The sequence below is a fragment of the Pezoporus wallicus genome, unplaced genomic scaffold (genome assembly GCF_028554395.1).
Source record: "Pezoporus wallicus isolate ANWC-B61680 ecotype Strahan unplaced genomic scaffold, APGP_CSIRO_Pwel_v1 contig_6714, whole genome shotgun sequence".
NCBI classification, from domain to species: Eukaryota; Metazoa; Chordata; class Aves; order Psittaciformes; family Psittacidae; genus Pezoporus; species Pezoporus wallicus.
Genome location: NW_026637486.1, coordinates 2,392,151 through 2,420,095, shown reverse-complemented (window position 1 = coordinate 2,420,095; position 27,945 = coordinate 2,392,151). Strand labels below are relative to the sequence as shown.

Genomic DNA, 27,945 nt, shown 5'->3' with positions numbered 1-27,945 from the left:
TATACTGCCAGCATTTGAAATCTGAATAACCTCTTGCATCCAAGTATTTAAGTGACAACACACTATCTTCACATAAAAAACCAATGGATCCTGTCATATTTACTAATGAGTCTCTGTAACTCTTATCATCATATTTTAGCTATTACGCACTGTCTTGCCTTTAGGAAGATACTGCTTTTGCAATTTTTCCTTCTCTATAAATTGTTATAGTAAATCAAGACATTCCTTCCTCCTCTCTCCCACTATTGGGACTGGAAGTTCCTTCTATTAAAAATGGATATGAAATTCAATGCGTATCAGTTGTCTCTGCCATCCTCCACTTACCATCTCCATATCATGTAATTTAGCTTTTAACTGTAGATTCTCTTTTTCTAACTCGTGTAATTTATCAGAACGGGCTCGGGTCCCCTCTAACTGGTCTTCCAACATTGTCTTTGTTTCTAGCAACACTTGATTGTCTTCCTTTAACTCCTGCAGGAATTAAGCAACAAGAAAAAACTCACAACAGAAGTATTTCCTTTCCACACAAAGGCTGATACACATCATAACTGATAACTAGCCTTAGAAAGCTTGCGCTAATGCTGTAAGATTTATTTGGAAGCTGTAGCAGACTATTTAAATAAAGCCCCCATATTTAAAGCAATTTCACATAACTAAATTATGAAATCTTCATTAAAAGTAAATTATACATAATTTAAGAGAAATTAAATAGTCCCTAAAGCACACAGGAATAAGTAAGGTGTTCATCAATCAAACCATAAGTATGTCTGTGATTTGAGATGTGATCTGGAAAGATGTATTGCACATATATGGACTACAGCTAAGCAAAAGACTGACATCAAATATAAATTACAGGTGTCAGGCTCAAACAAACAGAATTACTTCACACACCACTGAACTGAATTGTGGAGCTTGTTGCTACATTATTGTGTAGATGTAAAAGGCTTACATGTATGAGAGTTAAGTTACCTAACTCATGCAAGAGAAGGGCAGAAAGCCCCAAAGTACCACCTCTGAGCGTGATTTTCCTAAGCTGGAGGCTGGAGAGCACAACAGGAAAGCACCATCAAGTGCTTGCCCTTTCCTTTTATTCTCCTCTAAGCATCTGCTATTGGCCACTGTCAAAGACTGGAGGTGGATGGAGATACTCCTTCTCAGTCCCTAATTTATCTTATCACACTGAACTCCTTAGTCTTTGATTTGCAGGCTATGGAGGATAAAACTTGAGAGTAATTTTTCTATAGGTCATAAATCAGCTTTACAACTTACTTAAGCCCAAAGTCAGGACATGATGCTGAAATGCAACCGTGTTCTTAAAATACAACCACAATCAAAGGTCCCAAACGGCTTTGATTTATGTACATAGAGGATTTTTTAAATGACATCTGATGAAAATAATATTGGCTAAAAACATATAGCTGGCAATTTTACTCATGATCTAAAGACAACTTTTCACACTTCAGCTGCAAACTCTGAAATAAAGATCAGTGAATAGAACACATAAATATTTATCCTTCATACTCCTCCCTACACAAATATTAACTTATAATTATTATTATGAAGCAAACCCAACTAATTAACATCTGTCTCCATTCAAGCATGCTTGAAAAATCAGAGCTTAAAAGCTGTGAAACATGTAAACAAATTTTAGGGGGTTTTTACAGTTTCGACATGTTTTCAGTGATTTCAAATCCTGTACACTACTCTCTTTTCCTTTACTGGGTTTTTTAAACATATGCATTCAGTCCCTCTTACAACAGTAGTAGATACAATCACGACTTAGAAAGTCATTCATGCAAGATGGTTTTCAAGTAGCTCCTACACAAAGGTGTTCTAAGATGCATTATTAAGCTCATGCTAATGCTTACCACTCAAGAGTACCTGATTTTCCAACAGCCCCAGGTACGCTAAACTACTGCATCATGTAGGTAACAGCCAACAAACTTTGAGGAAATTTGGGAACATAAATCACAGCACTGGACCTTTATCACTGAGCTCGTGCTGAATAGCAACATCTTGTTTAAAGTATGTCGAGCACTGAGAAAAGATCCACAGCTGGAATGTGGTTCCCAGCCCGTGTTTTTAAGTGGTGTGTGAGGGCAGATTTGGAGCCTCCTAAGAATGGAGGCTTCAGTGACAGCTACTGAGGTATGTATTTGGTATATCTTGAGAAAGCTTCTTCCAATTTCATCAGATCATTTCACATTACATAGTAAGATGGTAAAATTAATGTCCACAAACAAGGCTAAGAATAGGTCATCTTGAAAATACTAAAAGCCTTGGGAACCATGACATTTTAACAACCTCAAACAACATCTTGACCTGCACCATGCACCCATCTCTCAGTACACTCCATTGTTAGCTTTTTTTACACTGCAGTTCCCTTGGAAAAACTCTCCATCTAATTTTCCATAAAAAACAAGTAATTCCCATGTTGCTTGGTATGCATTATTTCTCAATAAAGCCACTAGAAATTTTAGATGAAGGATCTACATTGAACATCAAAAATATTTGGGTTTTGCTTTGCAGTCTTCCCCTTCTCATCAGCTTGTATCAGTAGTAGCTATTTTATGCTGTGACATATGAAGTATACATTCATTAAAGGTTTCAACTCATTCTAGAGGATGCTCTATCATTGGTCATTAGTATTATGACATTTTTCAGATGCAATTACTAGATCATTGGGGATATTGTATCATGTCTAGGCAGTAGTTCAGTGGGAAGAGAATCTGGAGGTTATCACAGATCACAATGTTGAGGTGTTGCTTTGGAGTTCCTACACTGGAAGGTGCAGAGAAAACACAGAATTCAGAACTGTATTCAGAACTGGTAAAGCCATCATTAAAGTATGAAAGGCTGCTGTAAAAAGCTGCTATAAAAGGCTGTGGACACCTCATCACTCAGGTCCTAAAGCCCTGGTTAGCACCAAGCTTTTATTTGGAGGGGAATGGGTATATAAAAAATACCATGCTTAAAGCAGAAGAACTGAATGAACGTCTGCGATCCTATCCAGGTCCTAATCCAAGGGGCCACATTAAATGAAGAAGTTATGTACAAATATTCCATGCCACAACCTAGCCTACTATCTTGGGTTTGCTTTTCAGTCTTTTTGACTCTGAAGAAAGGGCTTCATACCAGTATCTCAGCAACTACATCTAGGAAACATAACATTTTTCCAACAAGCATTCGTTTCGAGTTCTTCCAGGTTTTCTAAGAGTTTCTTTTTTTCAATAACCACCTTGAAAATGCCTTTAAACTTACATTAGTTTTGACTTCCACAAATGTTTCTTTCACAAATTCTGCCGCCTTGACATTCACCCAACAATTTGGCCATTTACAGGCAGAATTACGGCCTGATAAAATCCTGCATGCTGATGACTGGTTTCCTAAACTCCTAATTCATGACAGAACTGTAGGTGCCTCTTGGCTGGTATCAGTGTATGTCTTTTTAGTATATTTTACCCATGGAATGCAGTCATCCTACGCTTATTTATATGTACAGCCACTATTTCCTCAACACTTGGAAAATTACCTTCTCTTAGAAGACCCGCAAGAGGAGAAATGAATTATCACATTTATAGCCTAATTTTAAGTAATTCCTTCTTGGATTTCTCAATATCCTAAACAGAGGCTCCTACTGATCTTGCTGGCTTAGAGCTAGGGTGAATACTGCTGACTTCAAATTAGACTGCATGCCATTAGACACAGGGACTCTTCCCTAAAAACTGTTACTTATCACAAAGACTGACTATCATACATCCCAGAGCCAGAAGCTGTGATGTCGTTTTTACATCCCAATGTTTCAGTCATCAAAATAACTTTGAGAAAGCCAGACCGAACACAAAATGATGGTTATTCAGTGGGTTTTTTCCTTACTATACCTCCACTCTAGCTTTGTAGAACTCAATATCATGCAGCCTCTCTTTATAGCGGCCGACTTCACTTTCAAGCTTGTCGACTCGAATTGCCTTCTCACGAAGGGCATCTAATTCATCTCTATACACTCGGGCAGAACGGGCATCTGAGAGTAAATTCATATTCTAGAAAATACAAAAACACAGAAATTAAAGGCAAGAATACTGGGCAGTACACGCTGAGGGGTAATATGTTTGCTTCAGTACTTAAGCTGGGGTAATGCAGGGGGATATACATTAATACTGACAAGGGTAAAGAAAAAAACGTGTATTTTATAAGTTAGATATAAGGAATAGTTCTTTACTGTGAGGGTGGTAAGGCACTAGAATGGGTTGCCCAAAGAAGTCGTGAATGCCCCACACCTGGCAGTGTTCCAGGCCAGGCTGGATGGAGTGTTGGGTGACGTGGTTCAGTGCAAGGTGTCCCTGCACATGGCAGGAGATTGGAACTGGATGACCTTAAGGTTCCTTCCAACCCAAGCCACTCTATGATTTGATGTTCAGAGTGCAAAATGAAGAAATGCATGAAAACATACTTTCTAAGACAAAGAAGGGGGGGGGAGGAAGGGGAATTGTTCTGGTGGTGGCCACTTTTTTCTCCCCCTTTTTTTATTAAACAATACATCTGCAAACCCTGTACCTCTTGCTGAAGTCTCTTTAGTTCAGCTTCCATCTGCTCAAGCTCCTGCTTACAGTCAAGCAACTGCTCAGTCTTTTCCTCACTTAAAAGAGAAAACACAAACCAGTTGGATGTAACTGCAAAACGTGGTTAAACATCATCTCATTTGACAACAAAACACTAGGATTTGTGAGTGTCCTGGGTTCAGCTTAGGCTAATTTCAAAATATACAGTGAAAAGGTCCAAATATTTCCCAGGAGAACCAGACAGTGACCGCTGATACACCCTGTCACAGAGCAGCTAAAGCCAACTCACAAAGCACCTTTAGATTCTTGTTATTTTTCCTAGGGAGAAGAATGAAGGTTTTCAGATGCCTTTATCCATTAAAAGAATGAGGAACTTCACAACCTTAGTTTTATGAAATGCTTGATGCATTTCAATTTTATGGAAACACCACGGTGTCTGTTTTAGTCTATGGAGATCTCTGTAATAAGAAAAACATAGAATCCTACAACTTTTACAGGACTAATTCTTCACTTTCAGCTTCTCAATACTCAACAAATGAGCTCATGAATCACTAAGTGCAAAGGAAATATTTAATTCTCTCAAAGACATGGAATACCCAGTGTTCAAAGTTCAACTGCACCTCACACCTCACAACAACCAGTATTCACTGTTGAAAAAACCTGCCATATCCAATAGTTCAGATCTATCAAAGATAGACTGCATAGTCAAACATGTTACTGTATTATTTAATGTTCTGGAATACAAATATGAAACAAAAAGGAGGAAATAAGAGAATTTAATGGACTGAAGCATACAATACAATCTAAAAGTCACCATACTAATGAAAAATATATTTGTTTTAAACAAAACTAGACCAGTTGTTTTTAAAAATGAGCCAAATCTCACCATGAATTATGTTTCTTGACAGCCTCCAAGTATACAAAGGTTCATCTATGCATAGCTGACTGTGCACACCAGATACCAGAGCTTTCCCTCTGCATCGGTGTTCAGAAACCATACAGGAATACAAATGTATTCTCTGCTATGTTAGATCACTGTAACTTTCCTATTAACATCCATATTCCTGTATTGTTGTTCTCCACAGAAAGACACAGGATGCAATATAGAAAATTAGGTGTGCAATTTCCAGTTCTGGAGTTTCTCTATTACAAGCCTCAAATAGCTGTTTTGCATCCAACTGAAAGAACCATCTTTACAGACCCTTTGTATGAAACTGTATTAGCTGCAGTGCCTCTTAAACCAGGTTCATTGCCAAAACCAGATTATAAATAGGTTTTCAGCTGAACATTTTCAACTCTGGAATGAATCTAATTTTAAATTTATCAAATCCACTCAGCATTTAATACCAAATGCCACATACAGAAGTTAATTCATCAAAGTCTAGTATTTTAAATATACTGCTATGCATAAAGGAAATTTATTTATGAACTGAATTCAAGTAGAGTGCAAAATGTGAGATGTTCTGAGCCATCACTGGTGCCCTAATTGCATGCTTCAGCTCCAGACTAGAGAGGATTGTACTAAATTATACAGAGCATAGCAGTGTGCAGTGTTTAGGCTATCTATTAACTGTCAATCAAACTAATAACAGCAATTTTTTCACTAATTTTCTTGGTGCAGCTGTTTATAGAATATCCTGGGCGGGCTCATTTCAGTAGACACATAATAATACAGACATCAGGAAAAAAAAGAGCCCTATCTTTTTGTCCTCTATTCTTCATGAAGACCAGGATGTAGTGGGGGAAGGGGATGCTCTGAGTAAATCAACCAGATACTTAACCCAGCCAGCTAGAGATGATCTGATCACAAACGCTGCTAAGAGCAGACCAGTGAGCTGGTAATTGACTTCTGCTACCTTCAACTTTCCATTTAATTCTACCAGTTTCCTCTCTCCATGAGATATGATGGATTGAAAGAAAAATCTCTTTATTTATGCTGTTTCTAAACTATATCCAGCTGTTTTACATACTGAATCTCTTCAGATGTGATGTTTGTATTTTAAGTTCAGATTGCACAGACTTCTGCTAAAACAACATTACATATTGCTATAGGGAGAAACAGGTTCTCCACTTGACAGTTATTGTTCTCTAACGCTTCACTACTGCTCAGATTTGTTTCAAGACTATGAAGACAGAGTAAGTACCCACTTACTGAACTAGCTTTCTTCAATAAAATACCAGGGATAAAAGGAGGTTTCAATGAAAATGTGAAAAACAAAGACCTTTGTTACAACGGGACTAATTTTTCACTTGGATGAGGTGAAGGAGGGGAATATACCCCTAGCTAAGAGGTCACCATCAGTAGGAAAAGAGGGCAAGCCCTTAACTGGATGAATGTAAAAGCTGGAAACTAAGAAACCGTAACTGACCCAAGCTATAGAATTTACTCCTTTTACAAACTATATATTCCTTAAACATAAATGACCACCCCTGCCAGTAAACTTAAGGTCTGTTTCACTGCATCCGGGTTTGCAGTGGGTCAAGAGATTCAGAGGAGTTTGGTTGGCAGAATTCCCTTTCTTTCTTTCATTTTTCTCTGTAAAGGGGCATGGCACTCTACAGTTTTCTCTGTAGAGTGAAACAGCACTGAAGGACATGAGCAAACAAGTGTTGTGCAGACAAGGGATCTTCTACACAGAAAGAAACAAAGAGATGGGGGACAGGAAATAAATGATAAATTCTTCCTATCTGCAACAAGTGAAGATGTTTCATAAACCATGAATGAACCACAGATGACTATTTCTTACTCTATTTCCAACAAGAAACAGGTAACTCAATCATGCTGCTGATCAGGAATCGCTACAGCACAATCTCCTTTTAAAAAGGATGTTTTTGTCACTAATCCTGGAATGCTGAAGACACATCTCTTGCTTTCAGTCCCTACCTGCCTGCCCATGTAATTGTTCTTGAGTGTCACCCCATAACTGCCTCAAGTGCAGAGCTATTGTCTTAGAAGCATATATATACACAGATACATTAAAACTACAGTCAGACAGTCATTAATGGTAATGAACAACAGAGGAAGCACAAAGAACTTGCCTCTGAAACAACAATATGGAGGCAATATGTAAGAGAAGAGGCAAGGCTGCATTAGATTAGCCGTATTTCTAAAAGACAAACAGTTTATGTAGAACAAAGAGCTCAGTACTGCATTGTAACATGCTCAAGGGATTGCTCAAACACAGTCAGTTCAGAGTACAAAAGGCACAAAATTAGCACAGCACCAGTTCACTGATTTCCATGTGTTTATGGTTAAAACATTAATATAATTCATAAGACAAATTAAGACAAACACAGATGAAAAGTTGCATTTGTCACACTGGTCCCCAGATATGTTCACATTATAAACTATGCTTCCTGGGGTGCAGTAAACAAAAAAAAAAGCATTTAAAACTGTAATTTAACACCTGAAAGAACGAAGGATTTGTCTAGAGGGAACTACTACTGTGTGAAATAAACAACATTTAAACCCCTGTCATTCTGAACACACTCCTGTGATGTACATGTACTCACAGCTCTTGCCTAAGCCTTCTTATCTTTGCTTTGGCATCTGCTAGCTCTACTGAGAGGTGCTGTCTGCTTTCAGTGCGCTTCATGCCAGGAGATCCACAAGGTGATTGTGCTGCCGATGCGTGAGGTAGGAAACGGAGACAGTCCCGTTCTTCCGAGAGTTCTATGATAGTCTAAGGAGTTTTAAAAATAAAGAGATAAAGCAATACAAAACTGCATTCAGAGAGCCTTTAATGTCAGAAACTGCCATAATTCACTGCCTCAATTAATCAAAGAATAATGGAAAAGTTTTGCCCTAGAAGAAGTCAGAAGCCCTAAAACACACCTCTGTTCCTAAAGCAAATCAAAAGCAAACACCTCTAACAGTACCATTTGACTGTTCTTAAACTACTCATATTTCGCCTTTTAAGTCCACAAAACTATCAGTGGTCAGAATGGATTTGGTCATGAAAGGGCATGAATTCCTTGGACATGAGGATAAACATGTATCTCTAAAGAAACTGTGTTCAGTGAGCAACAGCATCCTTGCCAAATGAGTAAAGTATCAGCCCTATAGGAATATTCCTAGTTCATCCTATAAATAAAGGTGTTATCCTAATATGAAGATCTCTTGTGTTTTAAAGTTACTTTTCCTTTTTGTTGCAGAAAAGCATTACCACACATTGTCTGGCCTCACTGTCCAGTTTCTGTTTTACTCATTAAGGCTGTGAACTGCACAGACAGTTGATGTCAAAGGAATATTTGGAATAACTGGAACATGAACATATCCACACTCTACTGGGACCACCATAAATTGCAGGTTTTATTTAATACACTTCTGTTTCTTGATTCTCACACAGAACAGTGACTGTACCACATGATAAGCTTGTAAAAGCTCCTTCTCCTAGTATGGATCCTGCTCCAGTTCAAACCTGTATAACAGGATACAGTAATGTGACAGACATCTTTCAGTGAATGGCTTGCAAACTGTTTAGTGATTCCTGGAAAGTTCAGCTGATACAGCTTTGGATTTTCTGTTTCTAGCTACAGAGGAAGGTTATTTGAAGTTGTTACAGACTCTGGTTACATGGAGAAGATCATCTGCTATGACCTTTCAGAGTATGTCACAGTATTCAACAACTAGTATGCTCACCAACTCTACCTGAAACAGCTTTCTGGCAGTAAGGAATCCTTGCTTATATATGCTAGCAGAACACATATTAAACTATTAGTTATAAAAGTGGTAAGCTGGATCATCTTAGAAGAATTTCTGATACTTCTCTTAAGCAAAAAAAACCACATCCATACCTCTGAGTGCTCATCTCTTTCATCTATAAGCCTTTTTAAATGTAATGCCATATTTTTCAAGAGAGGTTCAACATACTCTTGTGTCAGTACAATGACATCCATCCACTGGAGATCAAAAACATTTTCCTGATTATGAGTTACCTGCACGGAATGAAATGGAAGAGAAAAACCATTCTCTTTAAATTATGAGACAGAAAGGAAGCATAAAGAAAATAAGGCTGAAACTTTATGGGTTAAGCTCTCTAGACAAGGTATGGAAAACCATTTAAAATAGATTAAACTGTAGGTAATGGAATACTTCAAAGTAGCACCTTGTACTTCTAGCAAAATGAGAAGCAAAAGGTGACTATGACTTAGTATCTATTACACAGCACATACATGGGATTAGAAGTATACTTTATAAATAAATTTGCACATGACAAATTCACTAAACTACAATAAGAATTTCTTGGAGCAACAAACTTGCTCCCTGGTCCTGCTTTAACAATGTAGGCCAAAAACCCCTCAATCATGAAATGTTTCTGTGAACCACGTTAAAAAATGAAGGCATTTTTGGCTTACTAAAACCACTTGGTATACAAATCACATACTTGATTTACTTGGTTTTGAACAAATGTAATTCATCTTCCTACAACACAATATTCCACCTCCAAATAAGTTAAAAGCACAGAAAACCCCAATATACCTCTTGAATATGGGCTGCAACAGCTGCTCTAGTGTCAAAATCCAGACCTTGGATTCTTTCAATAAATTCTTCCTTTTTCTGACACTAAAAATAAAGACATCTATTTTATATACATTTTTACATATATACCTGTGAGTATTTTCATTCTTCCTTTGCATATCTAAGAGCTAAAATAATAAAGCTGACACAATATCACATTACTGAATTATTATCCAGTAATCTTGTAGACCACTAAATACTTGTTTGATGCCGTGTTACAGTAATTATAACTTTCAACACTACCAAAATGATAAAGAAAAAACAGATATTGAAATGGGGCAAGGAAGAGATTTCTTAAAATAGCTACTTGTTCACATTTTATGACAGTGAGTTCCACAGGAATTTTTTCAGTGTCCTCCTTTAGTACTCAATTATTTAAGTTGTTATGAACATATAACTGGCTCTATTTTTTCACTTTAATTAGTTAAATGGTACAAATTTCCCTAATAAGAACATCAGCTCATCCAAAAAGTTCATTAAATACGAGAAACACTATTAGTAAGATTTATCAGTAAGATAACTGGAAGTAATACTTTACCATTTTCTTCCTTTCCTTATGGCATCAGGTAAATAACAGTATTACAATTAATCAATTAATAACTATTAGAAATTGTACATACAGTTTGCTATATTTGTACAATAAAACATGAGATGCTGTAGCCGTTTTAACTGTAAGATCTGTATTTTCCAGGAAGGCAATAGTACCAATACAGAAAGGAAAGTCAAAGCATTAAAATAGTACGAAAAGAGATCTGTAACACTTAAAACTATTTCACACAGACATCAACATCATTAAACTTACCTGAACTGCACAACCAAGTAAAAGCAGAAGGAGTTTTTTTATTTCTTCGGTACCTGGCTCTAAGAGGAAAACAGAACTGTAAGAAAATGGTAGGCGTAAACTAGGAATTTGAGCTTCCTGCCCTACCCCTCAGAAAACACCAGGTTTTCTCTTTATTTTCATGTAACTTATGATAACCTAGTTTAGAAAGCAAAAAGATGAATAAAACCCCATTTTGCCAGCTTTCAACTCAGTCCTTTTTGCCATTCGACTGCCAACTTTCAGTGTTAACAAACAGCTTAACAGCCATAACATCTTTAAGTGGAAAAACCCACAGCATTTCAGCCCTTTGTAAGGCAGAAGTTGTGAGTGACATTTTCAGAAGTGCTCTGGAGACCTACAATCACGTTTTCAACTGTAATCTCAGATATCTCAAGATAGTTCTAACAAGTACTTCAATTATCTGACACCCCCAGGCTGTAAGAGTTGGGTGATGAGTTCATTTGAATTATTTTTAAAGCTGTATTAGAATCTGCACATCTAAAAATCAAAATATATTTCCACATCTGGCTTTAAGCATCTTAATCTCCTAAAGAAGCTTAAGTTAAAGGACTCCGTTTACAGATTATAGTGAAGATGTTTCTTACTTTTTACATTTGAAACATCCTCATCTTGCTACTACATATATGCTGTATCTAGAATGTAAATGCCATAAAGCAACCAATTTAAGGATGGCAAAATAGCTTGGGCTGGTTGGAATTAAATTCTATATGCTCACATATCATTTAGCTTTACTGAAACAGAAAACACTATCCATGTGGCTATCTAGGAATAAAAAGATCCTAACAGGATCCTTTCTCCAATATAATCCGAGTTTCAGCCAGTAGTTTATTTTCCTGTTAGCTAACCAGACAAAAGCTACGCTCTCAAATATAATAATGCTGAGTCTGGCTAGAAACCTGACTTCTGTTCTGCAAAACTCTGTGACACAGCTGGTATAACTACTCCTGATACCAAGAGTCACACTCAGTCCAAATACCAAACAGCGAATGTCTAGCATATAATAAAGTATTCACAGTCATTCTGGAACCTGATCTAAGTTACTGAAGTCCCTTCTTTTGAAGGACACAGCTGGTAATCACAGATGATCTCCAATGATCGCAAGGGGTAATGGTTGGACTCAATGATCTTAAAGGTCTTTTCCAACCTAGTTGATTCTATGATGATTATAAGCATCAAAAAGAAAACTCATCAGAACCTTCTTTCTGAAATGGCAACTTGCAATCTTTTTCTACACTTGTCAACTAAGGCTATTTTGGATGAACCTCCACATGAGATAGATGTAACTATTCACTCACAAGTAAATTGTCTTTTGCTTTGATCCACAGTATTTTGCTAGTGAATTAAATGTCAAGTCCTTCTCAAAAAGTTACAGATATGAGGCAATCTTGATCAAAAGTGGAAATTAAAAAGAAATCAAGAAAACACCTAAAAGGACATAAAACTCAATGTTTATTACTAGCTTTCAGTGAAGAGTCAAGCCTGCTGCCGTAAAGCAGAGATGAAAGATAAATGCTAAGCTTCTCCACCTTCCTTATGGCTCCAGTTCTGTGTGCATTATAATATTAAGTATATTTCAAGACTGACTGAACCTGCTTTTGTTAGAGGGAAGTGTGTATAATCCCTATGAACATGGAACTTTTAAGTTTTCCAAAAGAGGTTTGTCAAGTAAATAGGTTACAAAGAACATGAGCTCAAATGGGAGAGCCTTAATCATTTATAGAGACTTCTTGCCTCCCAAAGACTCGTGGTGGGAAGCCTTTTGCACAGAAACAGAAAACATCAAGGAACATATTTCATCAGAAGCTCACTACTTCAGCTAAAGAAGGGGAATTCCACCTGGCTGCCTGTCTCGATCAATGAAGGTTAACCAGGATACTGCAGTTGAAGGAATCCATCCCAGCATCTCGCATCTTACATTCATTTATCCTAATAAATTCCTCACTTCTTTTCTCCTTTTTTTAAAGCAATCCCTGAACTCCTCCTTTTACACTCTGCTTCAGCATCTCTTGACCACCTTTTAAAAGCCTACCTGAATATTGTTTCCATGTCTCTCCCCATATTGCCTGAGGAAACATGGCAAAATACTGGAACAACCTCAGCTTCCCACTGTTACCAAGCATCTTCTACAGTTTTCTTCCCCTTTTTTTTGTCCCCATTACAAATACAAAAATAGATCATTCTCTCCCACACCCTCCAAGTTGCTACTTGAACTTTGTCCCTATCCTACCCTGTCCTCCTTTGATCTTCCTTGCACTCACTCTTATCCCTGACTTCCATCCCCTCTGTAGCTGTCCATCCTCCTCAGGCTTGCTCCCTCAGAAACACAAACTTGTTTTAATCCTCCCTCTTCCCCCATTAAAGAACATTCACCTTGTTATCTTCTTTCTCCTTTTCCTCTGTAATTTAACTTCACATTTACAGTCACAGTCTGTAGCACTTCTCCTCCAGTTCTCTCCTCCAACTGGCTTCCTGCCAATTAGCTCCACTGAAATGTTTCCTGATCAAGTCTCTAATGACCTCTTTTTTATACCACAGCTCAAATCCAGCATTCTAGCTGCATTTTCCCTGGTTAGCCAACTGCCTCTGATACAGCCAAACACGTTTCTCTTCCTGAGATCGTACCTGCCCTGGCCTTCTGCAATTTGTCATCCTCTGGCATTTCTCTAATAATCATTCCTGAAGCGCAAAGGGGGAAAACTGGGAGACATCCCTGTGAAAAATCACAGCTACAGCCTAAGCTTTAGTGGACCAAATCCAAATCATTATCAGAGAATCGACTTTTACTATGGGGACTGGCCTTGGTGCAATCAGATTTGCACAGCAAGTCTCTGAAAAGGTCACTGAGGTTTGATTTCACTACACTTCCCACCAAAGGAAAAAGCTTTAAAATCCCTGTAGGGATGAGGCCCACTTCAAGCTGACACTGCAAGAGCAGGCCTAAGTTTCAAAGGGGAAAGGTTCTGGATGGCACCCAAGAGACCAGGTCTACCTTCTGATTCAGATCAAACTCTGATGAACCCAGGCAGGAATCTGAAACATCTTCAGGAATACTGCGTGTACACAGCACTTCTTTTTCCAATATGTGGGCTATGCTACAGTAAAGTCTGTATTTTCTCACAAATCCAGTAACATCCCCACAGGAGAGCAGGGCATACACCAGCAGAGGTTCGAGCTGCCAAACCACAAAAGCTGCATAGACTTAGCTGAGGTCCCCAAACAGGAAGAAGCCTCTGTTTTCATGACTAAAGAACAGATTTCTATGTATACAACTGAATACTGCATTAGCTCCGTGGGGGTTTGCAGTGCATTTTAAATAAGACTTCATCTTATACGATAAAATATTGTTAAGACAAGTTTTGTTTCAGCATCTTGAAGAGACTAAAAAATACCACTGCAAAAACAATACTATGACCTGGGGTTTTTTAATCTGTTTTCCCACTAAATCTGGTTTCTAGGCAAAGCCATGAAGGCTTTTGAAAACCTTAAGAAAGCCTGGAATCAAACTATAAAAGCACAATGCATTCTATGCTTTTGGAAAAGAAGAGACCACATTCACACTTCTTTGCGCATATGACAGATTACAGCATCTACACATAGAGAAACTTAAAAGGCTGTGACCTCTGAAGCAAAAGCAGCAATATTCAAAAGCAGCAAGTGAAAAATCAAACAAATCAGGATACCTACAGAAATGGCATATATGCAGATGAGATATGGAAAGTATCAATGTTATGAACCCTGGAACTGAAAAGCAAACTAACACAGATGGGGCTTCTTGCTCATGAGAAGAATCTTGTCCCACATACACAGAAGCATGGCATATAAGACATCTTAAATGAATAAAAACAGCCAGGGGAAGCTACACAGCCTGTTAGAGTAGTTCCTAACCTCTCTGCTGAGGTGCTAGAACATCAGAAGTAGAACACCTGGGACACATTAGACCCAAGTAAATAAATTCTGCCCAATCCATAGTGGCTCCATGCAGGCCAGGTGTGTCTGCTCCGTGCTTCTGGAATTGAGAGCATGGTGCAGAGATTCCCAAGTGGCTGTGGATAGTCAGCTGGGTCCACACAGGCTAATTTTCTTGGTCTGAAAATTGCAACTCTCAGAGCTGGAAGCAGAGAAGGTGGGAGCATGGAGAAGACAGTATCAGTTCAGGGGAGAAAGCAAGAAGGTCATTGCAATATTTTTCAGGTAATGACGCAAGAGAAGCAGGAGAGTTTTGGGGAAGGAAAAACAAGGATTAGGACTTGGATCATGTGAGATGCATTGAACTGCCTCTTCTCTCAGGGGGGCTCAGGTAAAGAAAGTTGAAAGTGTGGTAACTGGGAACACATGAAACTTATACTTTGTTGTATCAGTGGCTCACTGGTTGCTTGGGAATGCACTTCCTTTCAGGATAAATCCTAATGACAGCCAGTGCTGAGGTTTGGACAGAACACATTATTGTAAAGTGTGGACCTCGGTGTGAACAAAGAAAATGTTACTCATCATTATGAAACCCCTTATTTGCTACAAGTATTTACACAACCTTCTGTTGAAAGGCTCAATCCTACATGAATGCTATTTCCAGTGAAATGGTATAATAAGTATGTGAATTTTCATCTGAGTTAAAACCAAACTTACCAGAAAAAGGATTCTTGCCAATTATTAATACATTTGGCAAAGACATCATGATCAGCTGCTGCAAATTCTCCTACAAAAGTTAATTAAAATATTGTTTTAATCATATGCATTGAATAAAAACAAACATCAAATACTAACCATCACTGAAGAGAAATTACATTACATACACTGTATTACATTAAGTAGTTTAAAATGTTTCCGGTCTTAATACACCCATGTTCAATACTTAATTATTTGGACTCTAATTCAAAAGAAAAACAACAAGCCAAACTTACAACTATGAATTACTTGTACAAAAGCCTTGTTTTACTGGTTTGCAAGATCATCACAACATTGTAAAACCCTCTCATGGCAATGAGCTGGCTAACAGATCTTGAGTCAACTACAGCCCGTGTCTCAGAAGGTAGCAAACCCCTTTAAGTTATGAGTGATCATGTTTCTCTTGCTGGCTCATTGATATAAGATTTATTTTATTGGCTCTCAGTTCCATTTACAGTCCCAAAGATCAATTTCCCCTATTTCATGTCCATTGTCTCAGTGGCCCTGCCAAAACATGGACGTGAAAAGTAGGGGGTTTGCTGCAGTTATGCTGGCAAAATCCTAACTATAAAGGTACAAACCCCTATTTGCATGATCAAGCAGAGTTTAGTTTGCTCAAAGCAGCAGCTCTGCCCACCTATTCCATAGATTGCATCAATGCATAGCCCCTGTCAGCCAGTAGTGGCTGTAATCAGGTCAAATCCCCAGTCTAGACAGAGCCTAATTCTTCTGAAGCAGAATGGTCTTCCTCCTGTTCCCAGATGTTTATTCACAGCAGATGCCATCCCATCAGCAGCTTTTTGTTCTTCCACAGTGACATTCTCATCAACAGATAAAATGTTCATATTCATAAGCAATGTATTCCAAAACCACCCTTTTTATATCCAAAAGGCACAAATTAGGTGTCATATTGTAAACTAAAAATCTAACCTAAAAGTCAACTCATTTTATGCCAAATTTGAAAAATGACAATATTCTTGGAAAACACCTGTAGAAATTATCACCTGTAATATCACACATACCTGTATATCAGTTAGTGTAACACACAGAATCATACAATAGTTAGGGTTGGAAAGGACCTTATGCTCATCCAGTTCCAACCCCCTTGCCATGGGCAGGACACCTCACACTAAACCATGGCACCCAAGGCTCTGTCCAACCTGGCCCTGAACACCGCCAGGGATGGAGCATTCACAACCTCCCAGGGCAACCCATTCCAGTGCCTCACCACCCTCACAGGAAAGAATTTCCTCCTTACATCCAATCTAAACCTCCCCTGTTTTAAGTTTTAACCCGTTACCCCTTGTCCTATCACTACAGTCCCTAATGAAGAGTCCCTCCCCAGCATCCCTATAGCCCCCCTTCAGACACTGGAAGCTGCTCTGAGGTCTCCACGCAGCTTCTCTTCTCCAGGCTGAACAGCCCCAACTTTTTCAGCCTGTCTTCATATGGGAGGTGCTCCAGTCCCTGATCATCCCCGTGGCCTCCTCTGAACTTTTTCCAACAGTTCCATGTCCTTTTTATGTTGAGGACACCAGAACTGCACACAATGCTCCAAGTGAGGTCTCATGAGAGCAGAGTAGAGGGGCAGGATCACCTCCTTCGCCCTGCTGGTCACGCTCCTTTGGATGCGGCCCAGGATACGGTTGCTTTCTGGGCTGCAAGCGCACACTGAAGCCAGCTCATGTTCATTTTCTCATCAACCAACACCCCCAAGTCCTTCTCCTTGGGCTGCTCTGAATCTCTTCTCTGCCCAACCTGTAGCTGTGCCTGGGATTGCTCCCACCCAGGTGCAGGACCTTGCACTTGGCATGGTTAAACTTCATGAGGTTGTCATCAGCCCACCGCACAACCGTGTCGAGGTCCCTCTGGATGGCATTCCTTCCCTCCAGGGTATCAACTGAACCACACCGCTTGGTGTCATCGGCAAACTCGCTGAGGGCACACTCAATCCCACTGTCCACGTCAGCAATGAAGATGTTAAACAAGACCGGTCCCAACCCTGATCCCTGAGGGACACCACTCGTTACTGGTCTCCAGCCAGACACTGAGCCATTGACCACAACTCTTTGTTTGCGGCCATCCAGCCAGTTCTTTATCCACCCAGGGGTCCATCCATCAAATTGATGTCTCTCCAGTTTAGAGACAAGGATGTCGTGTGGGACAGTGTCCAACGCTTTGCACAAGTCCAGGTAGATGCCATCAACTGCTCTACCCCTGTCCATCAGTTCTGTAGCCCCATCATAGAAGGCCACCACATTGGCCAGGCAGGATTTCCCCTTAGTGAAGCCATGCTGGCTGTCCCCAAGCACCTTGTTGATTTTCATGTGCCTTAGCATGCCTTCCAGGAGAATCTGCTCCAAGACTTTGCCAGGCACAGAGGTGAGACTGACCGGTCTGTAATTCCCCAGGTCATCCAATTTCCCCTTCTTGAAAATGGGGGTACATAAAAAAATCATATCTGAATTAATACTAGACTGAAAAACACATACTCTGATTGCACACACCTTAGACATTATGAGAAGGGAGAAAATGGCTTTGACCTACTCAAACATCATGAATTTCAAACATTACTTTCGTATCCCGAGATCTCAACAAAGCCAATTTTCAAACAAAAAAAAAAACATATATGAAGTGCCCCAAAGGAAGTTTTAAATCAATAAAGAACAGGTAAAATATAAGGAATTCAATGAGTATTTATAGATACTACAAATGAAAATTACGTATGTTAAGAAGTGGGGACTTGGCGGCTTTTTTGTTTTGTTATAATAGCCCAAATAATTCCATGATGCTTATCATTATGTATTATTATTATAAAGCTTTTCTTATTGTGAAGCACAGCACAAGCAGGGGTAACCAAAAGATGTATCTTCTAAGGATCAATGCCATTATCACCTCTTCTTACAACACCTTTACCCTGCTTCAAAGATGTCTACCACCTTTTCTGTCACACGTTGCTAACTTCACCAGTAAGCTTGCTGCAACTCCTCTCCATTTGTGTTTATTCTATTAAAAACCTGCAATTGGAACTCATGTGTCCCAAAATTCACATATTTCACTGTTGTTTAACCTGTAAAAATAAACTAAACCTATTTACAGAATCCTGCTTGTACAAACTTGTAGTGTTCATTAGCATTTATTCTATTAAAGATTTGCACATCATCTGCCAAATGAGGCTGACAGAGCACTCATGGGGCTCACTATTAAACCTCCCAAGCCCACCAAAACTTATAAGGGGATCAGTTCTCCTGAATCAGCTGCTGAGAACACCTCCACACACCTACAGGCTCAAAAGACTCGTTTGGGACCTAGTAAGATGCTGAAAGCAAATAAAGCAGCTTCCTTGGTAAAAAGACCTGCAATCCTAACTACAAAGAAGAACAAAGCTGACACAGGAACCAAAACCCTTGTATAATCTCACATAACATTCTAATTTTCAATGTTGTGCAAGTGCAGGTTTTTTGATAAATATATTTAACACACTAATGGAATAATTTGCTAAACAAATGTTTTCCACAGGTGGTATAAAAACACATAGAACAAACTAGCACGGACAAGCTCACAATAAAAAGTTCATAGCATAGTTTGGGTTGGGAAGGACATCCAAAGCTCATCTAGTCCAACTCCCTGCAATGAACAGGGATGTCTTCAACTAGATCAGGTTGCCCAGAACCACATCCAGCCTTGCCTGAAATGCCTCTGGAGATGGTGCAGCTGGACAAACTGTGCCAGTGTTTTACCACCCTCATTGTAAGAATTTCTTTCTCACATCCAGCCTGAATCTTCTCTCTTTTAGTTTAAACCACCACCCCTCATCCTATTGCAACAGGCCCAGCTAAAAGGTCTCTCCCCATCTTTCTTACAGGCCCCTTTTAAGTACTGAAAGGCCACAAAAAGGTCTCTCTCTAGATTTAGCAGTTAGGATAACATAATGCTAAAAATTAAAAGTCCCCTTACAATTAATATCTTATTCCTACTGCAATATTCCAGACATTCTTTACTCTTGTACCTCAAGACAGTCATTATTTATATGTTTGACTACTCTCAGATCTCAGGCATCCCATTGAGAACATGCACATAGCAATGTACCTGTACAGCTTTCTGAAGCCCTCAGGTGTGAGGGCTCACGCCTCTGCTCTGCCAACGTGTACCCCAGGCTAGGAGTGGCCTCTCAGCCTGATTACAAGGCATCCATCAGGCACTAGCTTTTCTGCCTTGGGTAATTTTACAGGTGACAGGAACTAACTTGACCCCTTCTTGAAACTGAGCATGCTATGATACCCTGCTAACCACAGTGGCTGTGGGGAAACACTCCATGTGCTAGGCTGCACTACGCTTGAGAGGCAACAAAGCCTACAGCCCATCCTTCATCACTGCTCTCCAAACCCAGTGAACTACCACAATGTGTAAAGCTCCCTGCACACATGTGGGCTTCGCTGAGTGACCATCAACACATGGAAAAAGCAATTTTACATTTGAACAAGTGTTGTAGTTTGGCTACTAAATGTCTTTAATCCTACTCAAATACCAGACCCGCAGTGCTTGCATGTAGCCTCACTTGTACTGTGTGGGGAGGCTGGCATCTCACACGCCTCAGAGAGTGAGGAGGGAAAGAGGGGGAAAGTGTATGCAGTTCCATATAGCTCACACTTAAGCAGGACAAACCTGAACCACTAAAGGCCTGGTGCCTCATTTTAACATTTATTAAGGATATTTTTTTTATTTTAAAAAAGCTATAATAAAACATTTCTAACAAAGATTTGGAGTCATTCCAAGATAAGCTACCTAAACGCAAGCAATTCTGCCTGATAGCACTGCTGATACTATAAAGCCAAAGCAGCACAGGGAATGCTTTGTATTCAAAGTAAGATCAATCTTGCCAGTGTTCGACCAGTTGTGAAACACTAATGCCTGGTTGAAAATTATTACCATCAGGAAATAGAGAAGCATATGGGCCTTTGCAGCAGCACTTAGATCCACGTATAGTAGCTGCCAAGTAAAGAACAATGTGAAGCATGCATATGTGTAAAGTGTGAGCTAGAAAGACATACAGTGGTTGACCACTGCAGGAAGTGACAGCTGGGAATTCTCAGTGTGCTTTGGAGTTTCTGAAAACACACTAAGTGTGTACACATGAGGCAAAGCATACATCAGTGCAGGCTCTGCCATGACGCACTGCCAGAAGCAGATCAAAGATTTTCTCCCAGATGTAGGCTCTTCTGGCAAAAAGGAGCAGAGAAGTGTGGAAGGGCACTAAAGGACACACTACAAGGGATACTGATGATATCTGCAGTGTATTCCTACCTTGCAACAGTCTTACAATACCTCAGACTATTGATAAGCACCTATATGGACAGCCCAAAGGGAATGGCTTGAACCTGCCAGAACAGGTGAGACTGAGATGAGCTCTTAGGCAGAAGCTCTTCCCTGTGAGGGTGCTGAGGCGCTGGCACAGGGTGCCCAGAGAAGCTGTGGCTGCCCCATCCCTGGCAGTGTTCAAGGCCAGGTTGGACACAGGAGCTTGGAGCAAGCTGCTCTAGTGGAAGGGGTCCCTGCCCGTGGCAGGGGCTGGAGCTGGAGGAGCTTTAAGGTCCCTTCCAACCCCAATCATTCTATGATTCTACTACAGGGAGCCCATGTGTACACCACTCTCTCCAGGCTAGAAGGGATGGTACCAGCTCTTTACCTATTACACAAAACACACAAAAATTCAATGCCCATTTTACAGCTCTAGATTAGATCATCACTGCATTTACTATGAATTCCTATTTGATCATTGTCACCTCACTGACATTTCCTCCTGAAAATTAAATCAATTCTAAGCCCAATAAATTTCATCACATTTCTCTTACAAAGATTCCAATGACAACACTAAATGCACATGCGATGACTTCTCTAATAGGCACAAAACTTGCTTCAACTCAAAAACACCAACCGATAGTGCTTAATGTACTATGAGTATTCAAACATGCAGAATATTTATTATATAAACAGATCATCATTGCTCACATCCAAGTGTTTCCAGACTACTACCATAGCTGCAAATTAACCATGATGAAGAACGCGACCAGATTTATACATCACCCATGAAGTATCTCTAAATATTCTTATTTTTGTTATTAGGCATAACTATAAAAGAATACTCAAAAACAATTCCAGGCAAAGCACAATACAAGAAACAACTACTGACCTGATAGTAAGTTTTTATTTGTTTCACCAAAATAGACAGGTTTTGAATCCTTAGTGATGCATCGTTGTTCACTTTTTTGTTTATCCTCTGATTAGCAGACTTTGGATTACTGGAAAAAGAAAGGATAAATTAAACACACTGAACATTAATCTCTAATGTGCTCTCTATAAAACAAATGATACAGTCAATGTGCCAGCATAACAGCTTCTTGTCTTCGTCACCATGCCTCTTTTCTTTTTTTTCCCCTCCGCAAGTAAAGGAGGAGCTGTAGAAGTGACTGCCAAAGGCAGAAAGAAACAATAACTTGAAACATGTGTCTCTGATAGAGCTACTCAGCTTAGCACCCTTTTTGGCTATTAGTGCAATATGTAATTGGGAGCACCCATCACAATAACAGGAGAATGAATACGAGAAGAAAGTTTTTGTGGCTCTGGCTCTGCACTTCTCCCTGACAGAATACAGAAAGCAGAGCACAGCTGTAATGTAAATATCCCAGCACACACACTGCAGACATCAGGAATCATTCTCACTGATGCAGACAATTACCAATAACAGAATTCAGTCTGGCTACATTATCGAATGTCTATATACTGGAAAGCTGTATGATGCTATTTAACTATCATGAGGCACAAGGCCAGAACATAACTTTCAGAACAATGAGCAATATGAAATCCATCATGCCAGCACACACTAAATTATCTCACAGTTATTTACAGCTCAGTGAAATCTGTCAACAAAGGCATTATTAATTGGAGTTATTGTCACATATTCTCCCATACTACCAGATTTTCCCCTGGCTTCAAAGAGGAAACCAATCCCTTTTTCCTTCACAAAGCAGAAAGGATCTGAGGAAATGCAGATGAGTCACCCTTTTTCAATACCTCGTAATATACCAAGTTATTAGTCACATACAAGACAGGGTGACAACCACCATTTTTCAGGGAAAACAATGCAGAATCAGTGCAGCTCTCCCACAACACCCTGTACAGAACTCAAAAGTTATGGCCAGTGTGAAGCATCTTAACTTCTACAAAGACACTTAATACAGTTGCCCAACACAACTTTGGATATTTAATGATATTATGGCATAGTTTAATGACATTACTGCCAGGTAAGTGTGCAGCTGGCTGGGACACTACACTCAAACTACTAAGTTCTCACTGTCACGCTGGAGGTTCCTGCAGGGGTGTGTGTCTGCTGGGTCTGGTTTCGGTCAACACTGTCACTAATGATTTAGACAATGGAATACAGAACACTCTTACCAGAACTGCCACTGGCAAAAATGGGGAGGAAAAGAGGAAAAAAAAAAAAAAAATCAAAACAACACACACAAAACTTCAAAGAACATTATGGCAGTTGAGAACTATCACGATAAAGTGCAAAAGTGGTGCAACAGCAGTATAGTAGAATTCAATAACAACACGTACAGGAAAGGGGTTATAGTCAGGAATCAAATGCAGAAAGAGGAGTAACTTGTTATAATACAAAAATGACCTGAACATTATAGTGGACACAACCAAACACTAAGGCAAAAGAATTTACATTGCCAAAAAAACCTAATTCTTCAATTTTTTAGTACAAATATTGTTTAAAGAGAGGTACCTTAAGAGGGTCTACAAGAAACCTGGAGAGGGGCTTTGGACAAGAGCCTGTAGGGACAGGCCAAGGGGAATGGCTTGAACCTGCCAGAACAGGGGAGACTGAGCTGAGCTCTTAGGCAGAAGCTCTTCCCTGTGAGGGTGCTGAGGCGCTGGCACAGGGTGCCCAGAGAAGCTGTGGCTGCCCCATCCCTGGCAGTGTTCGAGGCCAGGTTGGACACAGGGGCTTGGAGCAAGCTGCTCTAGTGGAAGGTGTCCCTGCCCGTGGCAGGGGTTGGAGCTGGAGGAGCTTTAAGGTCCCTTCCAACCCAAACCAGTCTGGGGTTCTATGCATGGTACAGATGATGTTTCAGTTACTAGACAGTCACACTCCAGGGAAGGTCTGCATTTGTACCTGTTCTACAGGTGAATCACCTGGGTTCTAAGCAGCATGCAAAGGCTCATCACAGCCTTTCCCCAGTCACCTGGGTGCACTGTATTGCCAGGTTACACACAGGTCCACATGCCCCCAGAGAGCAGGAACTGCCTATTGAATAGCACATCCAGAACACAGTGTATTCATTCCCACGGAGTTCCTCAGGAGGAGACTGAATGGAGCAGGTTACAGGTCAGCATGAGCTGTCTTGGCAGAACACCCAGAACCTGCAACCTGAACACCAGATGCTATTGATACACACAAGCTGAAGGCTGTGCAGAGGACACCAGAAAAAGGATGTACACTGTACAGAACATACCTAAAGAAACTACATGTAAGCAGCCTACAACATCATCCATACACACGATTCATATGCTTCTATACAGATACTCAACTGTAACGTGTAAGTGTAAACCACCTGCATCCCAAACTAAGCTATTCCCTCTACTCCACTGAACTTTGTAGCATTATGATTTACTCTGATGCAATTTATCCCTTTGGTAGTTTCATGTGTAAACAACATTTATATATAATTTACCTACACAAACTTTAATTTACCTTTTAAAGCTTTCTTTGGTTTTAGCATGTTAAGACATTTAGGGAGATACATTTATGTTGTTTTCTTCAGTTTACTGCTATCAGAATTTCCTGTTTTGTAAGCATGGATAGAAATAACATAGAAAAAGTAATGCAGGGAAAGGAAGTGAGATCACATACAAAATGCACGTCCAACACAGTCAGTTTTAGAAGACAAGGAGTAAGCTTAGCATCTTTTTTCTCATATATAGTAATACAAATCCAGGAAAATTAGGACACGGATTCTTAAATGGGTAATTGCTTCGTTCCTAATGCTCATCCCCACCTTCCTAAAAATACCATAAACAAAGTACATTTTGGAATACATTAGCCCAAACTATGTGACTAAGATGTCACCTTGGATTTATTAATTCAGCCAACCTGCAGCTGCAAACAGGACTAAATGGGCTAACAATGATTATGCTTTGGAGATGTGTAGAACTGAGCTCCTTTCCAAACTGAATTCATTCAAATTGGTTAAAATCAGAAGAGAAAATCCAGGATAAATCCTGCTGCCCTGCTGGCATACAGAGATCAGCTGAAGTCCCCTAGTTCGTATCTCCAAATGGCCGATTTGGGCCCTTAATCTTCATCTTTAATCTTAATGACGACCAGATTATCGCCAGGCTTTTTCATCATCTTCAGCAGCATTTCCACAGCCATGTATTTCAGATGGCTCTCCCTTTAGAGCACTCACAACAGAGGGCACTGGAGTTTCCTGGATATTGTAATAGCTCTTACTTCAGCATCAACACAAAAATTAGTGTGCAACCACAAGAATTCAAAACACAAATGTCATAAAAGCTCAGGCTTTCCACTTCCTCATTTCAAAAGCTTTACTAGAAAATTTAGATCTTGTAAGAACAAAAGCTTTATCATTTGCATAGCACTACGTTTTCCTAATGAGTATGTAAACATACCACTGTGTTGGGCACCAACAACCCCATGCAACGCTCCTGGATCGGGGAAGAGTGCCTGGAAAGCTGCCCATGGAAAAGGACCTGGGGGTGCTGAGTGATGGAGCTGAACATGAGCAGCTTGTGCCCAGGCAGCCAAGAAGCCCCCAGCAACCTGGTCTGGATCAGCACCAGTGCGGCAGCAGGGCCAGGGCAGGGGTTGTGCCCCTGTGCTGGGCACTGGTGAGGCTGCACCTCGAATCCTGTGTTCAGTTCTGGAGCCCTCACTACAAGAGAGACATTGAGGTGCTGGAGAGGGGCCAGAGAAGGGCAACGGAGCTGGTGCAGGACCTGGAGCACAGGGGTGATGGGGAAGGGCTGAGGAACCTGGGGGTTCAGTGTGGAGAAGAGAAGGCTCAGGGGGGACCTGATGGCTCCCTACAAGTGCCTGACAGGAGGATGGAGCCAGGAGGGCCTGGGCTCTGCTCCCAAGGAACAAGGGATGGGACAAGAGGAAACGGCCTCAAGCTGCACCAGGGCAGGTTTAGATGGAGCTGAGGAACAATTCCTGCCCCAGAGGGTGCTCAGGCATTGGAACAGGCTGCCCAGGGCAGGGCTGCAGTCACCGTTCCTGCAAGTGTCCACACACCAAGTAGATGAGACCCTCAGTGCCATGGGTTAGTGGTGGCCTTGGCAGTGCTGGGGGAATGGTTGGACTTGATGGTCTGAAAGGTCTTTTCCAACAGCTTGTGGATTCTGTGATTCTGTAAATCTTTACACATTTTTAATACAAATTGTTCATATACCAATAGTACAAATGGGAAATTAACATAGAAACGAAATCCTAAAGAGCGCCTAAGATATCAGTGTGGAAGAGTTAAAAAATGGGCAGTTAGAGCCCAAGATTTCTTAGGACATAAATTCTGAGTTCCACATCTTTGACACCACTGCTGTCTTCATGTTCTTGTGAGACAGCGATAAACCTGTTCTTGCACAGGTAACTTCTGTTGCTGTTAACAGATGGGAAACAAGTGTGAAAACACCGATTGCAGGAACTTACAGTAGTAGTTACTCTAAGGTATGAGTTACCTTGAGCTTATTCAATAATATCACACAAAGGACAGACAAAGGGGTTGCTGGTAGCTCATTCTGCAAAACCATCTGAGCTGCAAAGGCTTGTGAGTCACACTCCAGAGCATCTGCAAGGAAAACATTCTATGAAATCAGACTCCACCATCCGCTGTCTCAAAGATGGGCATGAGAAGCTGAGGTGGGACTCCACTGTCCACTGTCTGAGAGATGGGTGGGATGAGTTAAGACTCTTTCATCCATTACGTCAAGGACTGGTGTCAGGAATTGCTACAGACATGCAGCTGAAGAGCTGGCTGCAAGGTCAGTGAAACTGGTCCACCAGTGCAGTACATGACGTTAAGAACAGACGTATTCCCCCCAACTCATAATAAAAGGGGGAAACGGTAATGACCATTGGGACACCCACCTCCGACAATTACTATGGACCCTGGAGGACCCCCACCACCAAGGACAACTACAGACCCCCAGGACACTGCTGGATCCACGGTGGTGACTCGGTCTCTGCAACCCAAATCCTTGCTTTATTTCTATCTTTCTTCCAGTCTGCCCTATCGCTATCTCTTTTTTATAACAGTTTCCTTGTTTATAATAACAGTCTTTTTGTAACAAACCAACTGATTGATTACAGTCCTTGACCTCACTTGCGTCTTAATTTCACTCTTGGAATCACAAATGAAACAGGTCTGATGCTGGGGTTTCCTCCAGTTAGACCCTGATGGTTCTGCAGGACAGTATTTCACTACAGGGACTCGCATGCACCAAAGACAGAGCACATGAGCTCTGTGTTTTATTTGACATTACAAATATAAACCCTTGAAGTCGCATCAGGAATAGCAAGATGTCATTATACTGGTACCTGGATGTTGCACCTGAACACCAGCATTTCCTCTCACAGTACAAAAGTAATTTACATCTCTCACATGTGAGCACTACAGATACAACGCAATCTGGGCCCTTACAGAACACTGTAGTGGACCCTTGGCAACAGCACCACTGCGAATCATTCTTATGATTCATGTTCTCCATCATAATCCTTAGAAAACCAACAGCATATTGATCAACTCCACCAAATTATACACTGACAAAGATAGTTAGAAATTCTGTTGATATGTACCAACTGCTGCTGAATGTAAAGTAACATTTATTTCCACCAATTCACCCCACATATCATATCCCCCTCCCTCCATAGATGTATTTTTTCTGATGTTGTGCATACCTGCATCTATCAAGACCAACTCATACTTGCTGACAAATTCCTGACACTTTATGAAAATTCCAGGTTTCTTTCTTACAAAAGTTATACTGGGTCAAAAGGATTCATTCCTGTATCTCAGAACAGAAAGCATTCAACCTCTGCATTTTCTTTTTGGCATGAATTGCAGGCAGCAGTTTACTGAGACTGAATTTTGCTGCAAAAACTTGGGCCACAGATGTGCTCTTGGAGCTGTATCTTTATCACTTGAAAAACCCCCTCACAGGCCAGTTATATGATCCTGTGCTAGTGCAGACTATCACCAAGCAAAATCAGAATGTCAGCCCCAGGACAACCTGGCGCACAGAATTAATTGCATTTCTCCAAAAGATTACAACAC

General features: G+C 40.4%; 1 protein-coding gene across 18 annotated transcripts in view; it reads right to left on the bottom strand.

Moving 5' to 3' along the window:
- CCDC88A (coiled-coil domain containing 88A) overlaps positions 1 to 27,945 on the bottom strand; it is an 81,250-nt gene that overhangs the window by 37,025 nt on the left and 16,280 nt on the right. For 17 of the 18 annotated variants that reach the window (XM_057405806.1, XM_057405808.1, XM_057405810.1 and 14 more), the window contains exons 4-12: positions 21,777 to 21,885; positions 15,548 to 15,617; positions 10,883 to 10,941; positions 10,042 to 10,125; positions 9,357 to 9,497; positions 8,073 to 8,242; positions 4,555 to 4,636; positions 3,882 to 4,040; positions 325 to 471 (exon numbers count right to left, since the gene is read on the bottom strand). In XM_057405806.1, coding sequence (XP_057261789.1) covers positions 325 to 471; positions 3,882 to 4,040; positions 4,555 to 4,636; positions 8,073 to 8,242; positions 9,357 to 9,497; positions 10,042 to 10,125; positions 10,883 to 10,941; positions 15,548 to 15,617; positions 21,777 to 21,885 — 1,021 coding nt within the window. Of the gene's footprint in view, positions 1 to 324; positions 472 to 3,881; positions 4,041 to 4,554; positions 4,637 to 8,072; positions 8,243 to 9,356; positions 9,498 to 10,041; positions 10,126 to 10,882; positions 10,942 to 14,809; positions 15,005 to 15,547; positions 15,618 to 21,776; positions 21,886 to 27,945 lie in introns of those variants that run through there. The other variant, XM_057405803.1, reaches the window with a different exon arrangement.